Source organism: Seriola dumerili, unplaced genomic scaffold (genome assembly GCF_002260705.1).
Source record: "Seriola dumerili isolate Sdu_G_001 unplaced genomic scaffold, Sdu_1.0 BDQW01001087.1, whole genome shotgun sequence".
In the NCBI taxonomy this organism is placed as follows: Eukaryota; Metazoa; Chordata; class Actinopteri; order Carangiformes; family Carangidae; genus Seriola; species Seriola dumerili.
The window spans coordinates 369,959-392,120 of NW_019175342.1; the positions used below are offsets into that span (position 1 = coordinate 369,959).

The window sequence follows — 22,162 nt, forward strand, 5'->3', positions numbered from 1 at the left end:
CATTATCTTCCGATTTTCATAAAAAAATATGGGAACCGGTAGATCAGAATTAATGCTTCTAGTCACCCATCGCCTGTGGTTAATACTCTGGCGGCTGCGGCTGAGAGAAGCACTGCTGTGTAGTGTAGTCCTGCCTTCCACCCTGTTCAATGCACTGGCATGTGACAGGCTACCAAAACAAAACAAAACACAACAACATGTCGGCCATGTGCAACTTTTACAAAGTGTGTGAGACTGATATAACATACGCCATCTGCAATTCATGCCAAAAATAAAATAATCGGTATCGGCTGATACTCATAGATGACAGGTAACAGCTGCAAAAATCGGGGATCCGTACTGTGAAATGTTTTTGGTTCTTTCACGTACATTCACGGTGAAAACACAGTTTTTTCTGTTCACTTTCACAGCAGTCCTGGTGTTTTGAACCTCACCTGCTTGGTGATTGACAGTAGCCAAGTCCAAACTAAACTGAGCTGGGTCAAACTGATTTCAAAAGTAACGCTGGTCTGACTTGACATCTATGTAAGACAGAGAAGCAGCAAGTTGCAGTGAAAGAAGATATGTTGGAAGGATTGGAATACAAAGGATACACTTAAGCGAAAACACAATCACATGACACTGTTGACCAGTGACCGGCAGCCATTTTTGCTGTGAGAACATGTCAAATTAGTGTTGTCAGCAAAGGTCAACCATTAAAGGAGAGGTTTGAGGTTGACAATGTGTGTAACAATGAAAATGAAACAGGGTAATGCTGCTAAAGCTCAGCAAACCTTCCAAAGAAATCCAAACTATGGAGAAAGAAAAAAAAATGTTTGAAGTCTTGCTATACTTGAACATTATCATATGTTGGCTTCAACTTCTTCAGAAAATGTCACATGAGACAAGTCTTGGACCTGCCTCAACATTATCCTCACCAAGCACACACACATTTGATGATGATTTATTTATTTCTGCAGGGAGGTTTGTGCGGAGGGGTCGGCCATAAATCATCACGCCTAGAGCTGGTGGAGGTTTGGTACCTTGCTGCAGGCACTTTGGCAGAGCCGGTGGGCGCCAGCGATTAGACAGCTGGATTATATGTAGCTCTTTTTTTTTTTTTTTTACCTCTAGGCTGCTTGAGAATCACGTCACCCACTGCCCATGATTAAAATGACTCCATACTCCCACCAAAGGCACTACTGAAAGCCTTAAGACTGCCTCACAGTAGATGCCAGCAGCAGTGCTCATTATGCTGTATTGTTAGGCTCTGGAATAGCGTTTTGGTATTTAGGTTAAAATGAGTATGCAATAGTTGAAAAGAAAAAATCTGTTAAATATTCCTGAGCTCTTACAACAATGTAATGGCAAGATTGGAACAGTGGACAATCATTGTGCACTACAATATAACAGTACAAAGAGTAAATCCAGCGTTGGAAGCTAATTGGTGTAGCCTGGTCCAGCGCAAAACAAGCATACAGCCTCAGTCAAAATCTAATTTTTTCTTTCTGTCCTTTCACGGGTCAGTCTTTCTTTTCTTTTCTTTTCTTTTTAACTTCTCTTAGACAGGGACTCATTGCATTCCACCATGAAAGCATCCACATCACAGATTTCATCCTGCCATGATAGGGAGAAACTTGTGTGTTCATTCATCCCCTCCTTCAAAAGACAGAGATGCTAACTTACTCCATGATGGTCATATATAACGCAGTGAAAAGTGGTCCTAGCTGGCCCACGGAGTATCTGTAAATTTCAGTGCGGTGCTCAAACCTGTTGAGCCCCGTCTCCGTTAGAACTATGGCCACAGTGAAATCCACCGAGCTGGCAATACTACAAAGGGGCTGCATTTTTTGAGCTTTCCTTGAAACACACATTTGCCACGGCCCTCTGATTTTCAGAGAGGCTGTTGCAGGAATTGAAAACAGCGTTCCCTCATTTCTTTTGAACTGGATTTATTGTGGTATAAAAATGAATCTGAGCATCTGTGGTTTGCAGACGGAAACATGTGTAGTGAGATGATTACATACTCAGGAAGCAACACTGTGAAAAGACTCAGAAGATGACCATCAGAAGAGAGTCTCTTTGTATGTGTGTTCATACAAAAGAAACCTATTAAGGCTAACTGTGACATAAGATTGGTGTGTGCTCTCAGTCTAGCTTATGTTAAAACTCTGAATAAACTTTACTGTCCTGATGCATTTATGGGAGTTACTCGTGTGACGTGAATGTGAAGGGGAAGAAGAGTGGAGGAGACAGCAGCCAAACTGAGATTACAGATTAAAGAAAAGAGGTTGATTGCAACATAAATAAAAACTATCAAAGGCTTATTCTGAACTTGCCAAATTGGTTTAAGCAGCTGTCTCTCTGCAATGGGGCCATATTTTTAAAAAAGCCTTCCAAGGAAGCTTGATGATTTAAGTGGTGTGTGCATTAAAAAAAAGGAAAGATGCACACAATACAAACATTGCCACTAGCATAACTTCAAAAGGGAAGACACATCGTCAGGGCAGCAGGATGTGTAACGATCGTAGCTGCTGTAGCCACAACAAGCCCACATGCACTAAATGGCAGCAGCACATGCACATGCATACACCATGGGCAAAACATAAATGTAGTGATGCTGAAAATAAGAAAAGGAAATGAATACTAATATCTGAATCTGCTGTGAGATCCGTTTGTCTTTATGGCACTGAAGACTTGAGCCAGTTTTTAAAGTTCAGCTAAACTTTGGAAATAATAACTGTGACATCTATTGTTAATTATTACCATTTACCAATTAACGTCTAATTAATGTACTATTGTTTCAGGCAACATACAGAGTTAGTATATATGGATAGCGGTTCTGACAACATTAACTCCTTTAGAAAGGTCTTTTACATTCTGTCTACCTACATTGCCCTATCTCCATACTTTTGACAGATATTTTCAAAAATGAGCCAGCTGATTCCTTGAAGACAACATCAAACCAAAGGAATCAAGTTCTGAGAGACTGAAGGGCATGCGGGAACAGAGGGGGCGAAGCGTTTTCTGATGTGCATATCTAGACATTTGTTAGTGATACGGAAGCTCCTGGTGTGGAAGATAGCTTCCTAAACATACATTTGAGGGTTTACATTTGGATGAATTATTCATTTCCAGTGTGACGGCAGCACTGTTCATCATCATTTTACAGCTCGTGTTGAATTGTGTATAACGCAGCAGCACGGACACTGAATGGTCCCGTTACTTTTTTCTCTCTCCCTTCTCCACGCTGTGATGGAGAATGAAGTCTACGTCCCCATTAGTGAAGCCGTTGCCATGTCCACCCCTTTATCATTTGCTCAATTACTTTTTTCAACTACCCCCAAGCTAATGTGTTCACAGTGTTCACATCGATATTCAATGATGATGGGTTCCCACTGAGTTGGTACATGCTACATTTCACCAACAGCCCTGTATTCGAAATTGTCAATACTAATCCCTTTTCATACTGATCTCACTGAAAGGTTACTTCCTGCTGCTTTACTGAACATCCACTTTAATCGCAATAAAAGGTCTGTAATAGAAAAAATATAAAAATGTATTGATAGCACACGTCTTAGAGATAACCTTGGTTCTCTCCAGCAGCTTGTATTTCAGAAGTCTCTGTTTACTAATCAATATTAATACAAATAATACAAAAGCAATCTCTTGATCTTTTATTAGTGCAAAACTTGCAGATATTTAACAGATGTTTTAAGGAAGCTCTGTGGTTTATTTGATATTAAAATAACAGCCGACAGAAAGAAGGAAGGCTGGACTGAAGGCTCACAACTTTTCATGTCCTGAGAGGTTTATATTAAAGAAATGTCCTGGATTCATATTGTTCATGCACACTTTTACATGTCATCTGAACCATTTTAGTAAAGTTTAACAGACAATGAATAACATTGAATAACACGAATAACAAATCTCACTAATGTGTCACTGGAAAGTTCTGATTTTACAAAGCATGTCCTGGACTGCAGGATACACTCTGCATCACACTCAGTATTTAAAGCTGCACTAATCAATATTCTTGTATTAACAATGGATCAAATGACTTTATGTAATGTGTAACGCTTGTAGTGACAAACCCACAAAGAATTGTCATCTGACTCTGTGGTTCCCATCTGCTCTGCAGAGCGTTTCAGCATCTTTCAGCTAACTGCTGGTTTTTACAGCCCGCAACATTAGTGTTTGGGTCACTCCTACTGCTTTGCAGCTGTTGCTACTTCCCCAGAAAAAAACACAAACAAAGTTAGTGATTAGCTGGTGAGCATAGTAGAGCATTTGTCAGCTAAATAGTCGATATTTCCCTCAGGATTTGGTGGAGACCAAAACCAGAGCTAAAAGAGAGGGAATATTGGATGTATATTTGCCAGGTAAGCAGAGACATGACTTCAAATGAAAGCTAATGTTGCTGTGTATCTGCTGGATGAATAAACAGGCAACCACTTGCTAACATGTTGTTCAAAACATCTTTTATCACCAGGGATAATATTCCAATGTCGTGTTTACAGCTTGTTGTGCTAAAAATATTCATGAAATACATTAATGCAGTTTTAAATCTTTGGTTGTGGCCTTTTTTCAGTTTTGATCATGTACATTTTAAAGCTTCAGATATAAACTGAGGACTACTGATGTTAGCGATTATTGCAGCCACAGCGTTGCTAACATATAGTGGTGGGCAAAAAAATCTATTCACATTAGAATTGTGCCTCTATCTCTACCGATTCAGAATCGATTCATAAATTCCAGAAAATCAATTAATATTTTTTAGTCTTGTACTGTAACAGCATTGGTTTACATTGTTTCCTGACATGAGTTTAACTCGGCAAACCTATAGATGGTGTCGTATTGGTTTCTGCCCAGATACTCCTCTTTGGTGTGAGCAAGAAGAAAGTGTAGTGAGCAATAAGGAAAAAGTACAACCTGCTCCATCTTCATGAAGGCAAGCGTTTGGGCACATTTGGGATTTTATAAACTCGAGGGGAAGAAGTAACTCTATAAGACCCATGTTATACACATTTTTAAGCGCTTAAAGATCTAGTCATCACTAAAAACAACTGAAATGGCCAAAGTCGTCATATTTATAATTAAGGTGTTAATTGATTTCCAAATGTCAATCATGAATAGAGTAACACATGAAGGGCAGCTGCACAGTGAATTAAATCGTTAATTAGTAAACATGAAAAGGCAGAAAACATCCTTTCATTCATCACTCACTCTTCTGACGTTTCTTTATTTGTGATGCATCGCCAAAGAAACATGACAAAGTCAACTTGTTAAACCTGGACAGCTTGTGCTGCTTCCACAGGGCTGCTGGAAATGAAAGCTAGCTCAGCTACGTTTTCATCGCCTAGCCTATTAGCTTTGCTGGACCTCTGCCTGCACTGCAACTGTTTCCCTGAATGGATGTCTCCAATGTCGCTTCATTCATTGTCACTTCACAAATGAAATCATTCAAAACACAGACTACTTGTGTTCATTCACATTATGCTGCTTGATTGCACGCTAATTACAACCTTCTATATCTATGGTATCTGTGGTGTCTAACACTACTTAGCTGGATGTTTGGCCGACTGCTGCATCATATTCTCAACATGATGAAGCTATTCATAAAGTCAGTCAAACATTTGATCATGTGATCATAGTTTACTAATGTACTGTATGTAAACTTGCCACCGTAAGTTGTCACCATGTGCTGAAATATATATATATCATTAAAAAAAAGAAAGTTAGCTAATGTATAGCAAATACCTAAAACACATAGTTTTGTGTATTTTCTGACAGTTTATGACATTGAAACACTGAGTGATCAGCCTGTTTAAAATCAAACATGACCTTAAAATACCATCTTGCCTCAAAAACAGCAGTGTGGCACTCTGTCTAACGGCTGTTACGCAGGCCACAGCTTCATTTCAGCAGAAATCACACACAGGGACATCAACAGTAAATGCCATTTGACATTTACAACACAGCACCTGCAACTCATGTCATTATCTTTTTGTCATTGTCATTTAGACAACAACTATACAAGCACAAGGACACCCATACTGGCATGTTAGCAAACAAAAGGAAGTGAAATTACACAAATTCAATATCAGCAAACAATATACACCTGGCTGGGAAGCACGGAGTGAACAAAAGGTCTGAAAGGTCTACAAATAAAGGGTCATATTCCCTAACAGAAAGTTAATGAAAAAAGGTGAGGAGAAAATAAACAAATACACAAATAGTAATAATGTATGAGTTTGTGTGTGGAAGAAAAATTATTAAGAGGCAAGAGGATCTGACAAAAAATAGAGAGCGACTGGGAAACAGGCCACAATTGTGAGGATGAAGAAGAGATGGACTGACATTCAGGGATCCTGAAACACAAAACACAACTGATTTCCACTGCTTCCAAAGTAAATGGCTGCCTCTAATGGAGGGGAGGATGGTGGGGTCACTTCAGAGTATTTTTGAGGTTCAGTGGATATTTTGAGGTTTAGAGTATTGCAGACTGTCAGTGTGTGCCTGATCATATTGAGGTAATTGCTGCCATCCCTCTGTACGTCATTAGACAACGTCATGTCAGGATCATAGACTGTGTGGTCAGGATTCAGGGTCAATCTAAAAGGGTGTTTTTGAGGCCTTAAAACAGTGCATGGTCACATTTTTTGTTACATATTTTTTTCTCTTCTTTGTCTGTTGGCGTGAAGTCATAAACAGCGGAGCTGCCGGGGTTGGAGATGAGTTTTATCCTTCCAGTGTTTCTCTACCCTCACCGAAACTCATTTCATTGAAATATTTAGTTTATATCGCAAGAACGTGGAATTAAATCAACTTAACAACTATGAGTAGTGAAGCAGACTTCAAGCCTCTCATTTGAAACCAGGGCTTTTTAGAATACAGGTAAGAACTCAAAATTGTGTCATGATCCTAGTTCTGTTTGAATTACCTGATAAAAGGAAACCACAAAACATATGAATCACCAGACTGTGAACTGAAACACAGAGTAGGCGATGTTGACAGAACTTGGTTGAAATGAGGACACTTCACTATCCTAAGGGGATACCTTAGAATTCATCTAAAGAAGATGTTGCTATTTGGTTCGGGAAATAAAAATGCATCCAGTTTAAAGATGTTTCATTTTTATTATGAAATATTAATATGCAAGAGAAGGTGTTGTGATCGTATAAAGAGGACAGAGCCCTGCCAAACGGTTCAATGTTAACTTTCAAATTGTAATTTCCAAAGTCTTAGCGGAAGATAAAGGTTTCCACTGGAAATCCACTGGAACAAGGTGAAAGTCTTGGCAGCCAATTAGTTTTCAGAAGATATTGACTGTGTTCTGGAGGCAATTTCTGTTGTTTAGCCTGTATTTCTTTTATCCGAGGATAGTCAGAGGGATAAAGAGAGATCTCAGCTATAGTCACAGGAGATAGTAAGATACAGACAGACTTGTATGTAAACACCTGAATAGAGAGGAAGCGATGCGATGGGGCCAGGGAATGAGAAGAAAGAGAGAAAATGGGGGAGTTGATGAACATGACCAAAAGAAAAGAGAAAAAGGCGGACGAATGACTGACACAAATTTTCTTTTCCTGCCTCACAGAGCAGAGATCACTTTGTTGAGAAAGTAGGTACCGTACTCTAGAAGCTTTAAGTGAGACTTTTTCATCAGTGGGGGGAGCAGCTCTGGAGTTTTTCAAGTGCAACCTCTCGACACTGACAACAGATAAGGTGAAAGGATGTCTGTGCAGGGAACAGTGGGGCACAGGGAGGAGCACACGAATGGGAGACTGACGGGAGAAAATCCAGAGGTTGAGTGAGTCTTAATTGGCTTTCTTTGAGTTTCTACCTATTGTGACATGGTGACAGTCGATTGTAGGGTGTTGGAACTATTTGACAAAAGTTGACAATGAGAATCAAAAGGAGAAAAACGTGAAAAAGGAAAAGGATGAAAAGGTGATCCTAACACACAAGAGCATATCAGAGAAAAACAGTCAGTTGAAGACCTAATTGTAGTGAGAAAATAGAGCAGTCAACAGGCATCTAATCATGAGCTCTGACTGTACAGAGAGGAACTGTAAGCTGGAAGATTTTTTTTTTGTGTATCCTGGATGTTCAGTCAACCATCACTTTCAATTTTACAGCTCCTAAAAGAAATACACAAGTGTCTTGAGAGAGGACATCAAACAGAACATATTCAAGTTCACTAGATATACAGGGACATCCCAACAGGGAGAGACATCCACACTTTCACTCTGTCTTTGAAAAAGCATAATATACGCACTGTGTACTATGAGTAATATAACAGCAATCAGAACAGGGACAAGTGATGCAGCATTAAATGCCTGTTTGACGTCAAAATATATAAAAAGCAACTTAAGCTTAAGGGGGAGGAGTGTGGAAATTTACGCAAATGTAGCCATGCTTTTTTTTATTTATTTTTTTTATTTTTTCATTACAGATGTGTTTGTAATTTTCTCTTCATCATTAACACCCTGGGGATGTTGTTTGATAACACTAAATTTAGCTACGCCTTTACACCATGAACTAGTGCACAGTGAATCGTATCTAGTTCAGTGTTAAATGCCAAATCTGTGCGTTTATGTATTTATAATGTGTGTTTCAGTGGATTTCCTCCACACTTACCTACCCTCTAAAAATGATGTAATGCTGACAGAAAGCAGCTCTTCACTGCTTATTGTGAGAAGAAACACAAAAACCTTCACGAGGATTACGCAGAGTCTACATAAAGCTTCTGCAAATATCACATGACATCTGTTGACATTGCAAGCTCAGTGCTCTACTTTAAACACACACACACACACACACACGCAGGCAGGCAGCCTTCTCACACACCAGCAATGGTAACCATGACAATTTAGCTGCTTCAGCTTCATCATCACCCACACTCTCTCCATCCATCTCCTTCTCTCAGTCTCTCCCTGCTTTTATTCTGTGTTTCGTTTATGGCTGGGCAGCTTTCCCAGGTCTTTGTGGAGGAGAGAGGCAACCAGAAACATCTCTCTGTTTTTCTGTGTTTATTTCTATATTTTTCTTCTCTGACACAAATATAAAATCGTCCTTCCTTGCCTCCGTTTTGCTCTCTCTTTCTCCCCCATCACCGCTCAAATCCTGTTTACACCCAGTAAGGTTTTAACCGCGGTTTGAGGTATGACCCCGTTCTTCTTCTCTTCATCCAGCTTTCCCTCCTTTATTTTCTTGTCTCTTTGCATTTTCCTCTTTTTTTTCTTCTGTTCTTATCGTGTTTACTCCCCATTTCTATCTCCACCTCCTCATATTCTCCTTGTCCTCCTATAACTTGCGTTCTTTCCATCTGCTTCCTCTTAAGTAGAAACAGAGGGATCCTTGGATCAGTGTGGGAAGAGACCTCGCAGCTAATCTGCCAGAGTGAGGGTGTGAGTGTACGGCTGGATTAGGGTTCTCATCTATGGGATAGAGCGTGTCTTACAGGCTATCGCAGTGGGAACGCAGAGCTGGTCAGGCGCATCGACATGGGGCTACATGGCCTGCTGTCTTCATCCCGCTGTGATTGGCAGTGACAGGATAAAGCCGTGATTATCCCTTATTATCCCTGCCCTTTTTTCACCGCTCCGTAAGCACGACTGCCGACACGCTGATCTGTCTATCTGCCGTCCTCTCTGTCTCTGACTTTCTGTCTCCCTCTTTTGAACATACAAACACAAAGAGGAAGACGTAGACACGGATAGACAGACAGACAGAGATAGATAGATGGTGGTGGTAACCCACAACACAGATTATACAATCAAATATGGCATTTTTGAAGAGGGATATTAAATTAACTTGTAATAATAATATTAACAATAACAATACACTTATACCAGCAATCGTTCAAGTATTTAAGCTTCTCTCTTACTGAACTAAGAACAAGAGAAACCAGATATGTTTATTTAGTTTCATTATTTTTGCTCATTTCCTGTCACTAACTTCTTCTACGGGACATCCTGCCATTCTTTCACCCTCCAGCGACTGTTCAGCTTTTTTCCTCAGTGTCCTGTTCTCCACCAGCTCGCAGTATACACCTGCCCCTCATTCCCCTAAACTTTTCCTCTGTTCCCTTCCAGACTGTCTATTGTGCTTTTGTCCTCAGTGGCAGGCCATCCTCCTCTCTGCCTGCCTCTTATGACCACTTGCCTGCTTAGCCCCTTTGTTTGCCTGTAGCCTGTAACCTTTCTACTGTACTTCAGTCACAGTAATTGTTTTAATTCAGGCTGTCCACAAAAGGGTTATGCCCTTGGGTAAACTGCCTGTTTAAATGAACTTTTACATGCAACTTTTAACCTTAATTCCCTGTTTTCATTAGCAAACACTGTTACAGTGTGCATGTACTGTGGTATGACATGAAAATGCAAATCATATCTGGAGCGTGAAAGAAGAATAATTCTAGCTATTCTGCTAAAACTCCCAAGTTCATTTCATTAAAAAAAAAAAAAGTTAGGTTACAAATCCCGAGAGATATACAGCATCTGCTCCTGTTCACAGGTGAGTTTAAGATAAGCCGTAAAGCATGCTGTCAAGTACTGTCCTTAGCCTTGGTCTCTTTCTCATTCATACACCTGTAAACACTGCCACAAGAACAAATAATGGGCTGAAATGAAGTTTCCATAATAGTGTCTACATTGACTGACTTTTACAGCAGCAGCTTCATTTCACATCACCACCAAAATCACTTACACTAAATTTGGGCCATTTCCCTATCTCCTACATCCTTCCTAAAGAGGAAATCATCAGGGGGAACTGATCTTCACACAATCCATTGTTTGGGACGATGAGAGAACAATGCTAAAGTTTCAGTTTGACGCCCAAATCTTTTCTCCTGCTCAATGGTTCTCCCCAATCCTCTTGTGCCTGTCACTCCATTATTCATGAAAGATTGTCCTAAGGCTTAAACAGTACACAAACTTCTGGCTCATTTGCATATATGGGCATTGGACTGATGTGTGTGCGTAAGGGTCTGTGCTTGCACCCCTGCATGTGTGAGTAAATACAAGACCGATGACAATTGCAATCAACTCTGAAAAAAGGCTGATTGCACGAATGAGCTGCACGAGTTCTTCTGTTTCACAATCTATAAAGATGCTTTTCCGCCTTCCTTTACAATGTGTGTGTGTGTGTGTGTGTGTGTGTGAGCAGATTTCTTCTGGGTTGCTTGTCAAAGATGACAACTCTGATTGCAATGACAACAGAAGGTAAATATAGAATAGTGAACGGCAAAAAATAAGAACAGGAAAAGCCTGGATATTCTGAACAACATAATTTGCTACACATTTGCATAACAATTGAGCAGTCAGGGCGCATTGTGGGAGCCATCTTAATACAGGAGAACTGCGCTGTAGCAGGGCTCACCTACATCCTCCCACCATTTGAATCACGTCACTAAGAAGGAAAGCAATTTCCACATCCAAGTGTTTATGACAGGGAGAGAAAAAAATGTGTTGCTTGTTACAGTTAGATTTGACATTTCCATCTTATTTCTGAGACCTAATCAAGAAGATTGGATTTTGTCATATTGCTGCATGTTACCACAGCAGGAAGTGTGGCCTTGTGGTTAGAGATGAGGTATGTCTCTAAAAGCAAAATTCGAAGTGACAACACAGCTATAACAGCTAAATTTGGTTTTAAACAAATTCATTTGAATGAAATTGTCATGCTCAGGGAAGGGGAAGATAGAGGGGGATTTCAACTTAGCATGTGAATTCATACCTTTAACCTTTAGCAACAGTGTTGATCTTTGAAGCAACGCAGAGAACTGGAGAATCTATGATGGAGATAGCTATCAAATTAGTTGTGCATTCAGTTTCATACAACCCTGCTCTGCAGAATGAGAAGCAATAGTTTTTTCTCTTCATATCCATTTTTAACCGCAACCACTGCAATACCCACAAATAGTCATTACGTCACCAAGCTTCCAGCACCGTCTATTTCATTAGGATACACGAATCATGTTCTCTGAATAAATTTGTTGTGACCTGTTTTTTTAGATTGCTATTGTATGTGGCATTTATTTGTATTTTGGGAAGAACCACATTTCTTTCCCCCAAAATGTCTTTCACCATCCCCCAGAATAAGTTGTATGCGAGTGTATATTGCACAGGAAACTGTATGAGATGAAAAGCAACAGTGAAGGTACTGAAAATATAACATCTGGTGGCCGCTTTGCCCGAAGCTGTTAGTGGATTTTCTGCTTCTTCTTCTGGATTTCTATCTGATTCTATCTGATCTGATCTATATGACTGTGGAAATTTGGCAAAAAGCCATCAAAAACTTTACCTTTACTTAAGTTTATGTCCTAGATACGAGTTTTTTTCAGCTGCCAAACTCCAGTGTTGCAACATATCCAAATGTCATCTATGTTTGGCCATTTCTGTGTGGGGAAAATGATAAGTCACTACAACAAACAACATACAACAGTCCTAAAAACAATTCCCTATTTAAATATCCTTCCAGCTCGAGGCATACTGCTCTGTAGGTCACCCTGACCTTTGACCTCTGCAAGGCAAAAAGAATCACTGACTTTAGCATCCTGCATTTATTCATATCTGCATCTGCTTTAATCCTGCCATTGTCCCTCTTCATCTCTTCACACTGAGGCTGGACCGCATAAACTATTAAAATGTCCAAACACAAAGTGGCCACCATCTGTTTCTCAAGATATGACAGCAACAGCAGCACAGCGCAAGTGTATTGTGCATCAAGAGCTCTCACTTAATAAACTCTGGCATGACTGGATGATATGGTCTGTCTCCATGGTTTGCCCCAGTCCCCATCTTTCTGTCATATGGAGCTGAATTATGCATGAAGGCACTTCCCAAGGTTTAACAGACAGCACCAAACAAACTTGGAGCAGCGGGCGGCAACTGAATGGCATCGGACAGACTCTGTTCTTCCCTCTTTCCTCTCCTCCTCTAGCTTCATCCTTTAGCTGCTCTATGTCTCCTTTTTGGGTCTTGTTTTTGTCTTGTTTTCTCTCCGGTACCTCTGTCTCTTGTGTCTCACTCTTTCTCTCATTGTGATGTGCTTGTTGCAGTTTGAACTCTCACTGTCTCTCCTCTCAAAGAGCGCCTTCACTTTGCCTTCCCGTACTGTTTGAGAGGCTTATATTTAGCTGCATTAGAACAAAGCTCTCCAGGGCAAAAGTATTTGGTATTGTGCTTCTGACCCACATAAAAAAGGTGGAGAATACATCCAAAACTTCATTCATTCATGGCCTCATATCCTCTTGCTTGTGCTCATAAGAGTATCAGAGTGTGAGCCTCCACGTGCTGTGGAGGCTCACACTGTGACACATGCATTTTAAGCCTTCAATTACCACTTGATCCTGTGATTGGTCACACTTTAACTGTTTTGACTGACAGGGGGGGTTGTAGTGTGCAATCAGCATCACATATACGATCTCCATTTGACAATACACACGATCACACACACACGCACACACATAAATAGTTAGCGAATGGGTCAAATAGCACTTACTCTTTCAGCTAGCTTGGCATGATAATTAGCATGAGTGCTGAAATGTCACCTGTACTGTGCCTGGTGTGGTGCATGAATTGTATATAGGCTATGTATATAGGCTTGTATGTGTGTGTGTGTGTGTGTGTGTAATTAGCTACAGATTCATAGAGACTGCCTGTAGCCACTAGTACTCAGATACCAGCACTAGTCACACACATAAATGCACACAACACACAGACACACACACACACACACACGGACTCCCACTTGCAGAACCTGTTTTCAGTGGCGTTGGAGGAAAAGATGTGCGGCGTCATCCGCCCACACACTTACCTTCACTGATGCACTGAAACTTACAGCATTTTTGCCAAGCACCACACAAGTGCTTCTATTTCACTCAACCTCTCACTTCCGTTCTCTTTTCCTCTTCACACACACACACACACACACACACACACACACACACATTCTGCTCTAATTCTCATCTAGTTACCACATCAATACTCAACTGTGCGCCGCTGTGGCATGAGTTGTTCAAGCCCTGCAGGTTCAGTTTAACATGAAAGCGATCACCGCTACTTTTCAACAATGTCATTTTCAACAGAGACTTTTCATGAGACCAAAGGGACATGGTGGGTTCTGTTTTAATGAGCCTAAACCCAATTACATTAAAATCCAAATTTTCTGGCCTTTTCTGTGACCTATGAGAATCATAAACTGTTGCATTGGTTAATTTGATAATCACACTTACTTATCTATTGCTGGAGCTTTTTGACTGTGTTCCACTACCTACCTCTCCAGAAAATGAATTTTGTGTTATCAAATGACCGAAGCACCAGACTTCAGTCATGTGATAACAAGTGGTCATATAACCCTGATATGACCTGAACGAATCTAAATACTGAAAAAAGGTTTTATTAACTGTGTTACTGATACCAAAAACACACAGAGTGTATCCTTGGGGTCAAAGCCAATGTTTCAAGTATCTTAAATCCTACATAGTTTACATCCATGTTTTCTGGCTAGCAGTCTTCCTCTTCCCTGCCTTTGTCGGTACATTGCCACTTGTAGATCAGTGAAATAGTATGAAACCATCGGCAGGACTGTGTATCATGTCATCCACATGAACGAGACAAACAAAACAGGGAACCGCTCATAAAAAATAAATAAATAAATAAAAATGCTCCATAGTCCTACTAGAGGTAAAAAAAAAACTCCACAGGGTATCTTTGAGATGATGTTTGAGATTTCAGCAAAGATGACAGCAGCATCCAGAGTGATGCCTGGGACGATGTCTCACTTCATTTTGTGTGTAAACAAATTGTTTTGTTGATTTTGTACTTTGGGGTCAACAGCTCTCAGTGGCTCAGGAACAAAGCTCTACACCTGTGTAATGTGCTCTTTATGCGGTAAACATAGGTAGGTAGGGGCAGGGCAGCAGTTTTGTGAACTTTGCGGTCACAGCATTCTCTACAACTGATTCACTTAAAGATGGTTAAAACTGAGGCAAAGATGCTCACAGGGTCACCACTGATGTCACTTGTCACAGGGACTCTGTGGAAACAGTTGTATAATGTCCTCTGTGGCACTGGAAGGAGTTTTGTCAAGTGTAAGAAAGTAACCCTGGTGATGTCATCTGGGGTGTCTCTGGTTAGGATAACATAAAGCCTGTCTGCACTACGAAGTGGGGGGTGAAGTTTGGACATAAGTGTTTACCAGGCACTGTGGGTCTAATGAAAGAATGACTTTTGGTGCTTGACTGCCACTGAATGGAAGTACTAAATAGTACTAAATGTCTGGAGCACCTTTGTAAAATAAATGTTTTAAGAAACTGCAGTTAGATAGTTGTCTGCCTACACATCATTATACAAGGAGACAGCAGCAAAAAGAGAGAGGGGCTGGGGGAAAAATAAGAGAAACCTGCAGAATTTCTGGTAAGTTTAAAAATCTGTTTCAGCTGTCACACACACACACACACACACACACACACACACACACACACACACACACAATGCAAACACACACAAAAAGGCGATATATGTTGTGACAGCAAACGTCTGTAGTGTCAGTCGAAGAACTTGTCCAATTTCTGTTTGTGGCTAAAAGTCTGAGGCAAATTTGAGAGAAAAGTGAGATGAATATCTGCCTCTTTATTGTATCTGAACAGAGGCCCGTGGGATGGAGCGGTATCTTGGAGCGAGAGAGAACACAGATGCTCTGACTTTCAAAAAAGCCGCTTCACACTCCAGGCAAAATCACGCCACTCCGCTCCCACTCTGCTCAGCTCAACATACCCTGGTGCCTGCAGCCTCCGTCCATTCTACTGCATGTTAGGCTCTAAACCAGCAAACAGAATAAATACAAACAAACACATACAAAGTGCATCAGTCGTATCTGGTCTAGAAAGGAATAAAAACATTGATACGTGAATCTTTCAAGCACAAACTGTGGTCCAAAAATGTAATCCAAAATCACCCATATTGACAGACACATCTCAGAATAACACCCTAAACATCATCTACAAATATGCTAATATTGTAGCTGCTTTTATCAATAATGCTTGTCAACACAGGAGTAAAAAAGATCTATATTGTCATTGGGTAATAGATGAGGGGAATGGGGTAGTTTTGTCTCTACAGCAGCATATGACCCAGGACTGCCTGTACCTAGGTGTGTGTGTGTGTGTGTGTGTGTGTGTGTGTGTGTGTGTGTGTGCGTGTGTGTGTTTGTGTATACGTGTGTGTGTATACGTGTGTGTGCACACGCACGCTGCCCTAATATGTGGCTCAGAGGCAGCCATGTCGTAACACCACTTAACTATGGGACATCAAAGAGACAAGCCCTGGGGGACAAGACAGACAGTCATGGAGACAGAGCTTTGATGAGGATGTGAAGCTATGTTTCATTATTAATAATGTCCCACTGTACTGACAAGAAATTATGGTAGCCGTAATGGAATTCAGTTTATTCTAGACTAATAACAACAATTACTGTCCCTTTCAATACTCATTTAAAACTGATTTAGTGCTAGTGTAAATGCATGGGTTACCACAATGAATGGCAAAAATAAAGTAGTTGAATAGTGAGGTCTGATTCGCTGCATCAATGTGCATTCTGCCAAGAATTCATGACCTACAAATTATAATTCGATATAGATGTTTAATTATTAAAGATGCTTCCATATGCATTTTTAAGTCTTGGATGAGGAGTGACGGTGGAGATAATGAAACTGTGCCTCTTCTTGTGCATGAATAAGGGAAGCCATTCAGACCTGATGTTTTACTCTGTTCTAATGCTGTGCAGTCTTGAAATAAGGACAGGCTCTCTCTACACTGTAGCTATCTCTGACTGCTCTATGGAGGACAAATATAGTGCCCCGTTGCCATGGTTATGCCAGAGAACGCATCCACACAAACAGTGCAGTGAGACCACGAGGATACACACCTACACACCTCTCTCCCCTCTTTCAATCCACAAACACCACGTGTAGATGAGGAGGAACTCCCCGTGTGTGTGTGTGTGTGTGTGTCTCTCACATGTTTTGAGTCGATCGTGTGTGCATGCATGTAGGGGATTTTCATTTCTTTTCATGTGAGATGTGTGTGTGCGTGTGTGTGCGAATGTGCGTGATGAGCACCTGTGGAAGAACCTTTATTTATTTATTTTACAAGTTGAACACAGACTCACCGTCACAGTGGGGATGGCGGTGACGAGGGAGTAGACGAGGACGGGCGGCGCCTTGCTGTTGTCCTCTGGTCCTGGGTACGGCTTGGAGTAGGCTTTGTCGAAGCAGAAGAAGCCCTGGATGTGCACGGGGAACGTGTCCGTGTACTCAAAGTAGTACGCCAACAGAACGGTCCCTGCCATGATGACCAGCTGGAAATAAAACATATTGGTTCCAGCTTTAGGATTGCATCCACAGAAGAGTGCAGGGGTTGAGAGTGAAAAGACAGCCGCAAAAAAAAAAAAAAAGAAAGAAAAAAAAAAAAAAGAAAGTGGAAAATGTTGTCACGGATAAAAAAAAGAGAGAGAGAGAGATTTTTCCTTCACAGAGCAAAATGATGGATGCTTCCGTAATGTGTAAAATGAATCAAGTGTGCGTGGAGAGATAGTGAGAGAAGAGGATGAGAGGGAGAGGGAGAGGGAGGGGGGAGGGAAGGAAGGAGGGAGGGAGGTAGAGATAGAGACGGAGGGAGACAAATAAGGAGAAAGACAGATAGAGAGGGGGAAAGAGAGAGCAATGACAGAGATACAGAGCGAGAGAAAGATCCCTTCAGCGGTGTCAGTATGCAGAGTGGGAGGGTAAAGAAACAAACCGATCAAACAAAATAACGATGTGTGGAGGAAAAGAAGAAGAACTGAACAAGGATGGGAGAGAGAGTGGGGATGGGGGGGTGCATATGGGGTGAAAAAGAGCAGAGTAGTGGAGAACACAAGAGGTGGCAAGACAGATAAAAAAGAGAAAACATCACTTAGAGGAGCAGAAGGTAGGAAGAGAGGAATTATATATGTGTGACTCTCTGCATAACTTAAGTTAGTACCATTCAGCCATTTGAATTACCAGCTGTGTGCAAAGCACAAGCCATGAAGCATAAAATATGACCTTCATAACCGTTTAAAAATAAATAATAAAGATGCATTAGAAATTCATAACAGAATGTGTGTGTGTGTGGGTGAGAGAGAGAGAGAGAGAGAGAGAGAGAGAGAGAGAGAGAGAGAAGGGGCGGGAAAGGGGGTGATAAACATAGCAAACATCAAAGAAAGCATGTTATTCTGCACAGATGAGACAGATGCACTCGTGCTAATTATTCATTTATACTCCAATAAACAGCACACTAACTCCTTTGCCAAGTTCCCTAAAGATAGAAAAAAAAACTTACAACTGTACAGTAAGCTTCCCTAAATCTGTAACTGAAAACTTCTTTTACATTTTTGTTGATTTACACAATAGAAAACTAATAAGAATCATGCAATTCTTGATGATATTAATTCATTCAACTTGCTTCCTTTTGTTACTAGTTTTCCCAGTATTGTGTTGTATTTCCAAAGGTGAGCAATTCTAGACTCAACAATCATTTCATCAATCAGTAATCATCATCAACAAACAAATGAGTTCCAGGGAGCAGAAATCTGGGTGATTAAATATTATACTTCGACAATGAGAATAATGCTAGATGGATCAAAACAGGGTGTTTGGGGATGATGGAGGGGTTTGTACATAGAGCTTAAAATACCATTAATCAGGTTCTCACAATTCAAACCATTGGGAGTGAAGCTTTAAAGGAACAATTTGACATTTTGGGAAATTCATTTATTCACTTTCTCACTCTTTCTCACACAATAATTTTATACACAAACCAAAACGTAAAGACATCAAGCTGTGTCAAAGGGGCATTACATTCTGTATCAATTGCTGTGTCCCAATTCAGGGGCCGCATCCCTCGGAGGACGTGGTACACAAAGGTGTGGCCCTTCATTTCTGTCGTAGACTACAAAGGCTGAACTGAAATGAGAAGGTCTTGCCTGTGGAGAATCTTCTCTTTGCGTCACCAGCTGTGCCCACCCTTACCGTCGCATCGCAAAGCACAGCTCCTGACGCCTAGCAACCTTGATAACACATTACATTTTTTCACTAAAACTTCAGCTGAAACCCAATATTAACATTTAAATGTGTAATCCTCAGGCTCTCTGTTGATGTTGTCTGCTGCCATATTATTTTCATTAACAGAGCGCAGCGAATCTCGGGACACATTGGGCCATGAAGAATCCACCCGTTGGAGCCTTCGTAGCCCAAGAAAAAAAAGCTGCTTTTCTTGGCCGCATTTGACGGAGCCTTCAAAATGGGACAGCCTACTTCCGCTGCTGGACGAAGTCGGTATTCAAATGCAGCCTTCGAAGGATGCTGCCCCTGATTTGTGAAACAGTGTTTTTCTTGATGACCAGCAGCTGGATGCAGTGACTTCCTCGAGTTGCCCAGTTGCCAAGGAACCTCACCATGGTGACAGGAATCCCAGAGGTCAGTACATTACTGTACCTACATAACTTTCAGCCCGAAGTGAATAAGCTCATTTCTAAAGATGTTGAACTGTTCCTTTAATTTTTAGTTTGAAATGTAACTTCAGCGACAACCAAAACCAAAGTTGGTTTAGTTGACTAAACATTTTCATCAAAACGTAAAAAAAAATTGTAGCCTATGTACAGTTTGTTGTGTTGGTTAATGCTTTATTTATTTCCAATTCATTTCCAAATAATCTCTTAATGAGGTTCCTGGAAAGAACCATATAATTTGGTATTAATTACAGGTAAAATACAGAGATCAGTCGGTACATGTCCAGTTATTTCTAAATGCTAAGTAAGCTAGCATCACCTTGAGTTTTATTCATAAGATAGCAGGTGAGCTACACATGTAAAATGTGTCTACAAACATACATACAATCCAGCATATATGAAGAATAAAGTTTCCAAAATAAATGAATGAGGAATAAATATTCAATAGAGCAATTTCTGTCATGGAAATTCATCAGAAATAACCTCAATAATAAACTCAACACAACTAATCGAACTATGCCTTCACTTTTCCTGTAATTAGAACCAAACAACAGGAAACTTTAATGAAATTAAGAGGAAGTAAGAAACCAGTAAAGAAAAAGCAATACTGTCACAGTGGTGTAATGCGATGTTCACAGTTGTTAATATGTCATCTGTGTTTGTGCCGATTTTATTTTCATTAATGCAAAATTGGATTTGATACAAAATCCTCTTTGTGCTTTACAGCAGTAAACGGGAAAAGTATCACAGTGGAAAAATGGCTGAACAAGTGACAAACCACAGTGAAAACCTCCTCCAACATGTTTATCCTCTTCAGCAAAGTGACAGAGTACCCACTTGGTCTAATGCTTAGGGAGGGAGGAGAGGGGGAGACTTGTTAGACGTAACACTATTCAGCTTTATTACATACTGAAGAGTGACAATGAACATGGCCGAGAGAGAGAGAGAGAGAAAAAGAGAGAGAGGGGGTGACCTAATTCAAGCTCATTACATTATATGCTCCGCTCTACTGTCAGATCTGCTGTCCTGTGAGTTTCCTTTTCCGGTTTCCTTTACAGTTGTTGAAATTCTGTGGATGATTCCCGATATGCAAAATCAAATAATAGATCTGTATGTTCCCATGGCAATGCACAAACCTTATCTACTCTAGTCTGGATGTGTGAGGCGTCATAGTCTTTACACCAAGGGTCCCCGGTGATGAGAGCATCATACTGAGGGGACGATGTATTCAGTGACAACACACATGCCCTGAGGCCCTGAGCAAAATCATGAGGGACACAAAACACACACACACATAATCAGTCCATGCACACACATATCCACACATGCTGGCAAATCATACATACACCTCCAGCCTGTAGTTTATATATAGTCCAAGAATATCAAGCGGCTTGTTCCTCCGTGCTTTTCCATGTTTGTTTCCATCTACATGAGCTTGCTTTGTGTGTTGTGCATGAGTGGGTGTGCGAGTGTGTTTCCGCGTTCAGAGTGTGTATGAGTATGTGGTTGCATTCCCATGTCTGAGGAGGAACTCTGACACAGGCACGCCATGGTGAACATTGCTTTCCATCATCAGTTCCTCTCCTCTCGCTGAGCTACAGAAGGCGCGAGGGAGGGAGCGAGGGAGGGAGGTGTGGAGAGGTGGGAGGAAGAGAGCGAGGGAGGGCCACAAACACCCATCAAAGTTTAAACAAACATTTGAAGACAACTGCAGAAAAACCTCCCTGGGAGATTACACATGTCATCTCGTATTGACTTTTACACTACATGCGTATTAAAATTGGCTGCGCTTATTGATTGCACTGTCAGTCTGAGAGCTTCTACAGCCATGTCTGCAGAATAATACAGGAGAAAACAGGAGTTATAGTCGACAACACTTTCCGTTCATTATGAGACAAGATTATCACATGACTTTTTTTTTCTCCAGTATGACTAAAAAACACAAACTTCCAGTAAATAGAGTCTTCTAACTTCTCATTAATACAAACAGGAAATACAGCCTCCAATCAAATAACGGCTCAGAGCTCATCTGTGACATCTCCCACATGAAAAAATTACCAACTTCCTGTGCACTCTGCAGCCACAGCCAGTTTGTCTAAATATTCACAAAGGTCAAAGCACCTTCAAGTTGATGGTTCCTAATTAACTCACTGACACATCCTGCACAAGTCACCTTGGAATATTAATTTGCATAAAAATGATTTCTAAACCGTCGCGAGCATGTACAGTATGAAACTACTGACAAAATAAGCTGCAGGAGGGTCATGGAGGGTGCAGACAGGTCAATATCATTCTGTCACAAGAGTCGTCTCTTACATACGCTGTGTACTCGCCATCATCACATGGCAGCCTCCTTAAGGTGTTTGTAACTCACAAAGAGAGTAAACACATTTTTGAATTTCACACACAACTATTTATCAAAACCATTTCCCAAATGAGAAATAGTTTGCAAATGAATTTCTGCTTCTTGACCCCAGAAGCCCCTGCTCTTTAACCCAATGTTATAGCATCAGTCTGTCGCCTCCACTTAGAGGATTGTTCACCTCGTTCGTCCGCAAATTGCCTGACTCCATCAGTCTCTTTCCTTTTTTATCATTCAGACCTCATTTAACTAGCGGGGCGGCTTGAAAGGGGCTTTCAACTGTCT

At 40.8% G+C, this 22,162-nt stretch overlaps 1 protein-coding gene across 1 annotated transcript in view; it reads right to left on the minus strand.

Annotated features, from left to right (window-relative positions):
• LOC111237689 (phospholipid phosphatase-related protein type 5-like) overlaps positions 1-22,162 on the minus strand; it is a 43,160-nt gene that overhangs the window by 4,300 nt on the left and 16,698 nt on the right. The window contains exon 3 of the mRNA XM_022766884.1: positions 17,155-17,343. Within this exon, the coding sequence (XP_022622605.1) occupies positions 17,155-17,343 (189 nt within the window). The remainder of the gene's footprint in view (positions 1-17,154; positions 17,344-22,162) is intronic.